Below are 10,636 nucleotides of genomic sequence, written 5' to 3'. Positions count from 1 at the left end.
GACCACCATTTAGTCTTAGATTTAGACCACCATTTAGTCTTAGAATTAGACCACCATTTAGTCTTAGATTTAGACCACCATTTAGTCTTAGAATTAGACCACCATTTAGTCTTAGATTTAGACCACCATTTAGTCTTAGATTTAGACCACCATTTAGTCTTAGATTTAGACCACCATTTAGTCTTAGATTTAGACTTAGTCTTATTTCTACTATGTTTTTGTTAAAGTGAGACAGTTTGACTCATTTCAAAATGTGCCAGTGGTGTAAAAAAATCTCACTCACGGTGACTTAAAATAAATCTCCTACTTGAGAGAAGAAAAATTAAGACTTTAAGCCTCACTATAAGAGGAGAACCCGTCTTAAGACCTGTGTTTTCGCCGTGCGGATAGGCAGGTTGGGGAGTGTGAGCTGATGGTTGTGTCCTGGGGAACCCCTGCAGGTGCTGCAGCCGGTCTGCCACACCCGGGCTCTGCACCTGTGGACCTCCGTCTACCTGCCCAACTCGGCCCCCCGCGCCGCTTCAGAGGACCCTGTTGGCCCGTGCCTCAGAGGACCCTGTTGGCCCGTGCCAGGGAGAGGAGCTCGGCTTCCGCCCCCACGACAGGTCTCTCTCACTCATTTTCCCATTATATAAAGACATCCCAAAATGGTCAAATTATAGTTTGATTCTTGCTTAAACTATGATGGCGAGATAGTTGGAAAGTCTGTCTTTATTATGTGTCTGTCTTTAATATTTAAAGGTGCAATAGGTAATTTCGGACTTCTAACAGTCAGAAGAGGAATTGCAGCAACAAACACCCTGAAACCACAACACTGTTTATCCCTCCCCCTTCTCTGTGAACGCGCTGACATTGAAACCCCCATTGGCTGAAACCCGTGTTGAAACCTCCACACCATTGGCTGTGGCAATTAGAACTAATTTCCAACCAATTAGCTTGAATTATTGTACAGCTATACAATGTTTTGATAAGGAGTGGGCAGGGTTTGGGGCAGCCCTGCTCTAGCTGTTGAATGAGGTGTGCGTTGTTAGGGTTGGAGTGAAAACCTCCAGGACGGTAGACGGATCTCCAGGAGCAGAATTGGGCAGCCATCTAGTGAAGATCTGACCTTGTCTTCCACCTCTCACAGGCTGCCGAAGACGCGCTCGATGGAAAACCTGGTCTCGGCTTGCGTTAACGGCGTTCCATGAACCGCACCTCCAGTGACCCCAACCTCAAAAAGCTGTGCCAGGAGGGGTCAAAGTGCAAGGGGGCTGAGAACGGTGAGCTGGCCCCGCCCAGACTGCCTTGGGGGGAGGAGCCGACGAAGAGATGCCCAACCCCTTTTGGACAGACTGCCTGACCACACAGCCCCGCCCCTCCTCCCACACCCCCTGCCTAGGCCCCGCCCTCCAGCGGACGGAGGCCCCGAAGCACCCCGCCTTTCAGTGCTCCTCACCAGAGGGGGGGCCAGAGAGGGAAACTCTGAACACTGACCCCCCTACTTCCCCCTGTTTGGACACACCGTTGCTCACGCCGCATAACGGACATCCCGCTAGCGGGACGGAGAGCACGGTCTCCCGCTGGCCGAGGCCGTCCCGGCCACGCCCACGCCAGAGGACCGGCGTTTTACACACAGAAGCAGGGAATGCTGGGTAATCAGTGAGGGAGAAAACAGCGGGGTAGAGCGGAGGGCGAAGCCGAGCGGAGGGGGTGACGCTAGAGCCAGACAGAGGGGGAGGTGGAGGGAGAGGGAGAGGCGGTGGGGGAGGTGGAGGGAGAGGGAGAGGGAGAGGCGGTGGGGGAGGGAGGGGGAGAGGCGGTGGGGGAGGGAGGGGAGAGGGAGTGGGAGAGGGGGAGGGAGAGGAGAGGAGTGGGAGAGGCGAGGGAGAGGGAGAGGCGGAGGGAGTGGGAGAGGGGGAGGGAGAGGGAGTGGGAGAGGCGGAGGGAGAGGGAGAGGCGGAGGGAGTGGGAGAGGGAGAGGGAGAGGCAGAGGCAGAGGGAGGGAGCAGGCCTGGAGGGGCGATGGACGAAGAGCGGGCCGAACAGCATCGCAGCCCCCAGCTCGCTCCCAAAGAGTGCCCAGGGCGAGGCCGACCAGGCGGGGAACAGGCAGCGCAGCCATGCCAGGCCCCTCAGACCCCCAGCCCGGGACCGGAGCCCGGCAGGGGGCAGTGCTGCCGCAGGAAAAGCCCCTGTCCCACCCGGGGCCCCGTCCATCCCGCCCGGCGGCCATCGTCAGGCCCCTCCACGCGGCCCTCCGGGAGTCCCCCGACAGCCAGGCCCCGGCCCCGCGGCCTGCCTGGAGGAGGACGGGCTGCGCGTGCTGGCCGACGCGGTGCAGCAGAGGCTGTGGCAGCTGGAGGCTGGGTATCGGCGGGAGGTGGAGGCGCTGCGGAGGCAGGTCAGGCAGCTGCAGCTGAGGCTGGAGAGCCAGCAGTACTGCTCCCCGCCCTCCGAGCCCGACCTGGACTACGAGGACGACTTTGTGAGTGTTACATGCGGTCACACACACACACACACTCACTCACACCAAGCGCACACACACACACACACACTCACTCACACCAAGCGCACACACACACACACACTCACACCAAGCGCGCACACACACACACACACTCACTCACACCAAGCGCACACACACACACACACACTCACTCACACCAAGCGCACACACACACACACTCACTCACACCAAGCGCACACACACACACACACACTCACACCAAGCGCACACACACACACACACACTCACTCACACCAAGCGCACACACACACACACACACACACACTCACACACTCACACCAAGCGCACACACACACACACACACACACTCACACCAAGTGCACACACACACACACACACACACTCACTCACACCAAGCGCACACACACATACACACACACACACATACCAAGGGCACACACACACCAAGCACACACACACTCACAAAGCTGACAGGAAGGCAACAGTAACTCAAATAACCACACATTACAACAGTGGTATGTAGAACAGCATCTCTGAACACACAGCATGTCAAACCTTGATGGGCTACAGCAGCAGAAGATCATTGAAAAAGTCTAAAAAAGAAGTCTAATAAATACCTAATAAAGTGGTCACTGAGTGTATATTATATGTATATTCACAAGGGTTAACATAAGTGCTAAGCAACTTTGTTTTGTATAAAATTTTGTTATAGCATAAAACTGCTGCTCATTTTAATATTTTTGCCATGCATGCATACTTGTCACTGCTGTATATTCGCCACAGTGTATTTTGTATGTTCTGTATTGACTGGCTTGTTGCTTGGGTTGTATGATTTTGCTCTATTTCATGTTCCCCTTTACTGACACATGTAGTTCAGGTCTGCGTTCTCTCTGGTGTGCAGACGTGTAGTTCAGGCGGAGGTCGCGTTAACGCAGAATTCTGTGTTTGTTTTTTAGCACAGATAAAGACAGCCAAAACACAGGGGAAAAATATACCGCATTCTACAAAAGCAGTTATTCAAAGGTGTTTTTTAAGATTGCAACGGGCAATGACCCAGACGTGAACCACAACAAAATAATGACTCCTGTTGACATTTGTGATCTTTATAGATCATAATATTTACGCAGCCATTGGTAGCATTGTGAGATTCATTGAAAGCTCTTAATTTGAATGAAAAGTTGAAACCAGATGTCATGCTCTAGACAGCTTTTTTAAGATTTATTTTCTGTGTGTCATCTTTGTTTTGTAGCCAGATGCAATACAATAAATAATCCTGTGTGTGATGAAAAAAGTAGTTCTGCGGTAAGGTTGTCCTCTGTATAAACTGCATTCCAAATGAAGTAACATGAACACATAACCCCCTCCATAACACCCGGTCATTGGTAAACTTGAATATATATAGCTACATTTTTCTTTTTTTTTAAAGATATTTTTTATGCCTTTTTCAGCTTTATTGGACAGTGTAGTATAGAGAGACAGGAGGAATGGGAGCGAGAGAGAGGGAAAGACATGCAACAAATTGTCAGACAGTCGGATTCGAACCGCTGATGTCGTGGCTCGCAATGAGCATGCGGTCAGTGCTCTACAGGCTGCGTCACCGAGACACCCCATGGCTACATTTTTCATGCCCACCATGACAATGTTTCTAGGCTGCGTAGACGTGTGGCTCAGAGCTGTGTTCTCTGGGCTGTGCGGACGTGTAGCTCAGAGCTGTGTTCTCTGGGCTGTGCAGACGTGTGGCTCAGAGCTGTGTTCTCTCAGCTGTGCAGACGTGTGGCTCAGAGCTGTGTTCTCTCAGCTGTGCAGACTTGTAGCTCTGAGCTGTGTTCTGTGAGCTGTGCAGACTTGTAGCTCTGAGCTGTGTTCTCTCAGCTGTGCAGACTTGTAGCTCTGAGCTGTGTTCTGTGAGCTGTGCAGACTTGTAGCTCTGAGCTGTGTTCTCTCAGCTGTGCAGACTTGTAGCTCAGAGCTGTGTTCTCTCAGCTGTGCAGACTTGTAGCTCAGAGCTGTGTTCTCTCAGCTGTGCAGATGTGTAGCTCAGAGCTGTGTTCTCTCAGCTGTGCAGACGTGTAGCTCAGAGCTGTGTTCTCTGGGCTGTGCAGACTTGTAGCTCTGAGCTGTGTTCTCTCAGCTGTGCAGACTTGTAGCTCTGAGCTGTGTTCTCTCAGCTGTGCAGACTTGTAGCTCTGAGCTGTGTTCTCTCAGCTGTGCAGACGTGTAGCTCAGAGCTGTGATCTCTCAGCTGTGTAAACGTGTAGCTCAGAGCTGTGTTCTCTCAGCTGTGCAGACGTGTAGCTCAGAGCTGTGTTCTCTCAGCTGCGTAAACGTGTAGCTCAGAGCTGTGTTCTCTCAGCTGTGCAGACGTGTAGCTCAGAGCTGTGTTCTCTTACCTGCGCAGACGTGCCTGCGGGAGTCTGATGACAGTGAGAAGGAGGGCTCTCTCTCGGACCCCAGCGAGGACTGCACTTCGGAGGACAGCTGGGCCCAGGTGGAGCAGAGGGACACAGAGGTACACCTCCCCCGACCCCCCGACCCCTCGACCCCCCCCCCCAGCCTACTCCTGGCCCCTCGTCTTCTCCCCGTCTTCCGTCAGCGCAGCACAGATTACCCAGCATTCCCTGCTGCTGGGTGTAAAACTCACGTCCTCTCTGCTCCGTGCCATCCACAGGTCACCCGCTGGGTGTAAAACTCACGTCCTCTCTCTGCTCCGTGCCATCCACAGGTCACCCGCTGGGTGTAAAACTCACGTCCTCTCTGCTCCGTGCCATCCACAGGTCACCCGCTGGGTGTAAAACTCACGTCCTCTCTCTGCTCCGTGCCATCCACAGGTCACCCGCTGGGTGTAAAACTCACGTCCTCTCTCTGCTCCGTGCCATCCACAGGTCACCCGCTGGGTGCCAGATCACATGGCCTCTCACTGCTTCAGCTGCGACTGCGAGTTCTGGATCGCCAAGCGACGGCACCACTGCAGGTGGGGCTCTGTCTCGCACACACGTACACACACCAACACACACGCACACACGCACGCACACACACCACACACACACACACTACACACACACACACACACACACACACACACACACACACACACGCACGCACACACACCACACACACACACACACACGCACACACACGCACACACACAATAACTCATCTCTGAGGGGGGTTTCTGTCTCTCTCTCTCTCACACACATGCACGCACACACACTACACACACACACCACACACACACACACACGTACACACACGCACACACACACGCACACACACACACCACACACACACACACACACGCACACACACACGCACACACACACACCACACACACCACACACACACACGCACACACACACACACGCACACACACACGCACGCACACACACCACACACACCACACGCACACACACACACACGCACACACACACGCACACACACACACCACACACACCACACACACACGCACACACACACACACGCACACACACACGCACGCACACACACCACACACACCACACACACACACACACACACCACACACGCACACACACACGCACGCACACACACCACACACACCACACACACACACACACACACGCACACACACGCACACACACAATAACTCATCTCTGAGGGTGGTTTCTGTCTCTCTCTCTCTCACACACATGCACGCACACACACTACACACACACACCACACACAAACACACACACACCACACACACAGACACACGCACACACACGCACACACACCACACACACGCACACACACAATAACTCATCTCTGAGTGGGGTTTCTGTCTCTCTCTCTCTCACACACATGCACGCACACACACTACACACACACACCACACACAAACACACACACACCACACACACACATACCATTGCAGGGGGTTTCTGTCTCTCTCTCACACACACACACACACACACACACACACTAACTGTCCACTGAAGGGGATTTCTGTCTCTTTTTCACAAACACACACACACACACCATTGCAGGGTGTCCCATTAAGGTGCTCAAGACTAGGGATGTGTATCGTTAGGATTTTATTGATACCGATACCAATACCGATACTCCTTATCGGTGCCGGTATTTATCGATACTCTTATCGATACCACGGCGTGTAATTTAGTGTATAAAATAAAGACGTTACAAGATGGTAAAAGATTCAATCATTTTTTATTACCACAAGGGGGGTAACACCAGCAACATCATTAAACAACTTACAGCACCTGCCTTTTAAGCCCTTAGCAAGTCAAAATGTGCAGTGTGAGGTATGTCAAAAAAACGAGCAGGCACCTCCATACAGCCTTAAATGTAACTGTCAATGTGATAATGCTTCAACAGAACAGAAGCTTAACTTAAAATTACAAATGCTTCTCAGAATAGATTAAATGTTCAACCCAATGAACATTGTTCAACATTGTTCAACATTGTTCAACCCAACTTCATGTTCAACCCAACAGACACATACATGTAAACAGAACAGTGTAGGGGAGGCTCTTCTCCTGACACATTTAGCCCTAACAGTTTTTATTAAGGAAAAGCAACATATTTACTTTCTCTGGCAGCAGCCGAGATCGCTCTGGACAGAGTGACGTCACGCTATACACTCGGATAAAATGGCACTGCGCCTTTTTAAAAAAGGGTCATTTAATTACTTATTATTTTTAATCCAGCTTTACTGGCAGTCCTAAACCTTTAAGAATGTATATATTGGGAATCAATCTTGTAAATTATTAACTTAATCTAGTATTTCACTCCCCCTTTAATGATTCATACAGTCACCGTGACTTGATGAAGAAGCACACGGAGTCTGTCTGCACGGAGGAGGGCACGGTGTTGTTAGCGTCTGCCGGGCTGCGTTGTTTAGGCAGTCAAACACGCCGCACTCCTTTAGCTTTATGCTATGGGTAGACTGCAAGTGTTTCATGATGTTGCTGGTGTTACCCCCCTTTGACGCAACTACTTTCTTGCATATATTGCATTGAGCCGAGGATTCATTGAGTTTGATGAAGTGAGCCCATACCTTGGAGCACCTAGCTCTTACGGCTGACATATTGACTACTAGAGAAAACAACGGGGCGCTGCATCATAACCTGTCGACGGCGGCAGTGTCATAATTATGCGACGGTTAGGTAGACTCTTAAAAAATACCGAAAACGGTATCGTTTGTCCAGAATCTTTAGCGGTACTCTGGTACCGACCAATTAGGACCGGTACCAGAAAATACCGGCTCTCGGTACACATCCCTACTCAAGACCTCCCGGCATATCCAGTCAGGCTTCTACCATAGCAGCCAGACATGCCGTCAAGACCTGTTGCCCTGTACGAATAGTAACACTGAAGCCCTTGCTGGCGTGTCTGTTGCCCTGTCTCAGGAACTGCGGGAATGTCTTCTGCAAGGACTGCTGCCACCTGAAGCTGCCCATCCCGGAGCAGCAGCTGTATGAGCCCGTGCTGGTGTGCAGCTGCTGCCACGACCTCCTCCTGGACGCCCACATGCGCCACATCAGGAGCCAGCAGCTCAAGAAGCCAATCGCAGCCGCCTCCAGCTGAGAGGCAGGGTCCACGGCCAATCACAGACCACCCACTGCTCAGACAACGCCGCCCTCTTTCAGCAGGGAGAAAAAGCAAGAGTGTTTGTGTGCGTGTGAGAGAGTGTGTGTGTTTGTGTGTGTTTGTGTGTGTGTGTGTGTTTGTGCATGTGTGAGAGTGTGTGAGAGTGTGTGTGTGTGTGCATGTATGTGTGTGTGTGTGTGAGAGTTTGTGTGTGTGTGTGTGTGTGTGTGTGTGTGTTTGTGCATGTGTGAGAGTGTGTGAGAGTGTGTGTGTGTGTGTGTGTGTGCGTGCGTGTATATGTGTGTGTGTGAGAGTGTGTGTGAGAGTTTGTGTGTGTGTTTGTGTGTCACGGTCGGGTCTAGAACCCCGGTCTCTGGCGTGCTACTCAGATGCCAAACCCCTAGACCACCAAGCACTGAGGATGACTCAATGGCAGAGTACTGCAGGTATAGTCCAATTATTTATTTGAACGAAATACAAAGTTCCAAAAGCACAGAAGATTTACGAAACAAAAACAAAAAGAGGATTTTCCAAAATTCCATAAGGCCAAAAAACAACGAAGAACTTCCAAAAAGGGTGAACTAAAAACTCCAAAAGCTAGCCAAAACACAAAGGGCAATCCAGTCTTGTAGTGTATAAACAATCCAGGGTCAAAAACAGAATATCCAATAAAGGTATAGGTAGACAGGGAATCAGACAGGGTTACTCACGGAGGGTTAAGGTGACGACTCAACAAAGACCAAGTGAAAAGGACCGGGCTATATACAGGAGACAATGGGCAACACTAATCACAAGACTAACAACAGTTGCGTACAACAAGACAATTAAGCAGTGAGACAAAATCAATTTAGTGACACCTAGTGGCTAGCAACACAAAGTACAACACTGTGACAATGTGTATGTGAATGTGTGAGTGTGCGTGCGTGCATATGTGTGTGTGTGTGAAGGAGTGCACGCCTGGTGGTTCTGTGGATTGATATTTGGCAGGGCTTGATGAGCGGTGTAGGACGAGGAGGAGGAAGAAGAGGAGAGGAGGTGTTTTAAGCCTTAAAATACTCCAGTTTTGTTCTGTTTCCATGAAAAGCAAACTGCGAGAACAAGACATTCGTGTAAAAGTGGACACTGAAGTAGCCACACATCTTGGATCAGCGCGAAGGGGACAGTCCGTGGACCAGCAGGGAAGTATTTACACTCAAAATGGTGGAGGCTGTGCAATGGAAAACTTCTACACTTTCCAAGTGTTTTATTTAGAACACTGCTATACTTCTCAAATACCATGTTTTTATTATTTTTGGGTTCATTTTGTGATTTCCTTGGGGCTGGAGGGGCGAGGGGTGGTTGACAGGGTTCAGAATGTACCAGCGAGACCAGATTTCAGATTTTATCTGAAGTGAGGGTGTTTACTGAAGTGAGGGTGTGTTGTTGTGGCCAATATATATCATGAATCTATTGTCCCATAATGTTGGCATTTGGAAGCAGGCAGTGTTTCCATTGATATATGTACTCAGTCCTGTGCTTCTCTGTAACTCTTGTGGTATACACTTTCATGTTATTATGCAATCATGCATTTCCAAACCTGAGATTCAAGCCACAGATCCTTAAAATTGTGTGTGTGTTTGTGTGTGTGTGTGTGCATGCGTGTGTGAGTGAGTGAGTGAGTGCACATGTATGTGTGTGTGTGTGTGTGTGTGTGTGTGTGTGTGTGAGTGCGTGAGTGCATGTGTGTGTGTGTATGTGTGTGTGTCTGCTTGTGAGGACAAATGAGCTCACTAACGTAGATCTGCATGAGTGTTCTTATGTCTGAAAATGCAGAGAATGGCTTGCCATGCGATTGTTATAGTGGTCCCCTGAAAGTCACTCGGTAAAGACCAAGTGATAGATGATACAGGTCATAAACTCTTATACCTCTAAACATTAGATTTAAGACTCACACTTAACAAAAAATGAAGATAAACTGTGAAGAGCGATGGGGTCCCAGTGGACCAGTACGCCGTTTACTGAATGTGCATCTCTGAGAGGAAACGCCCATAAATATGATACATTTCTTTAATATGTTCGTATGAGTGTTACAAAACGAAAAAAGCACCTTTTTAGAAGTGGTTTCATTAAGAGACATGCAGTATATGAGGCACTGACTTTCAATGCAACATCTTGTCTTTTATTGTACGTTTTAATTTAAGTGTGTACCCCTTTGATGGTTGCAGACAAGCACGCACTTTTGGTCCCCAAACCTACTGTGGGATCAGTGTAAAGTCTTGTTTGCCACTAACAGAATCTTCAGCCGTCGCCTGTCTGTAACACCTGATACTTGACCTTTATAGTTACATGGAATGGCAAACTTATGAAACTTATGAAAAAGAACAGTACTATGTTTTGTCTACCTTACTGCATGTGAACCCTGAGGGTAGTAAACAGCATGTAAGCGTAACATTGCAGTGTACCTATTGGGAACAAATGTCATCATCAGAAATGTAATAAGCATGTCAGTTTGAAGTTCACGGTCTTCTTTCTGAGCTTCTGAACAGTTCGCTAAATGATCCCACATAATGACTGTTTTTACCCAGAAGGCAGTGTGTGAACTGACCAAAGTGAAGGAGA

At 49.7% G+C, this 10,636-nt stretch overlaps 1 protein-coding gene across 1 annotated transcript in view; it reads left to right on the top strand.

The window, feature by feature from the left end:
* LOC133107571 (myotubularin-related protein 4-like) overlaps positions 1–8,138 on the top strand; it is a 44,350-nt gene extending 36,212 nt beyond the window's left edge. The window contains exons 14-20 of the mRNA XM_061216564.1: positions 441–541; positions 1,204–1,262; positions 1,382–1,554; positions 2,057–2,467; positions 4,869–4,979; positions 5,353–5,441; positions 7,858–8,138. Of these exons, the coding sequence (XP_061072548.1) occupies positions 441–541; positions 1,204–1,262; positions 1,382–1,554; positions 2,057–2,467; positions 4,869–4,979; positions 5,353–5,441; positions 7,858–8,035 (1,122 nt within the window). The 3' untranslated portion in view covers positions 8,036–8,138. The remainder of the gene's footprint in view (positions 1–440; positions 542–1,203; positions 1,263–1,381; positions 1,555–2,056; positions 2,468–4,868; positions 4,980–5,352; positions 5,442–7,857) is intronic.
* Positions 8,139–10,636: the final 2,498 nt, after the last annotated feature.

Source organism: Conger conger, chromosome 13 (genome assembly GCF_963514075.1).
Source record: "Conger conger chromosome 13, fConCon1.1, whole genome shotgun sequence".
In the NCBI taxonomy this organism is placed as follows: domain Eukaryota; kingdom Metazoa; phylum Chordata; class Actinopteri; order Anguilliformes; family Congridae; genus Conger; species Conger conger.
Note: the sequence above shows the minus strand (reverse complement) of the source record. Positions and strands in the feature narration are given on the sequence as shown.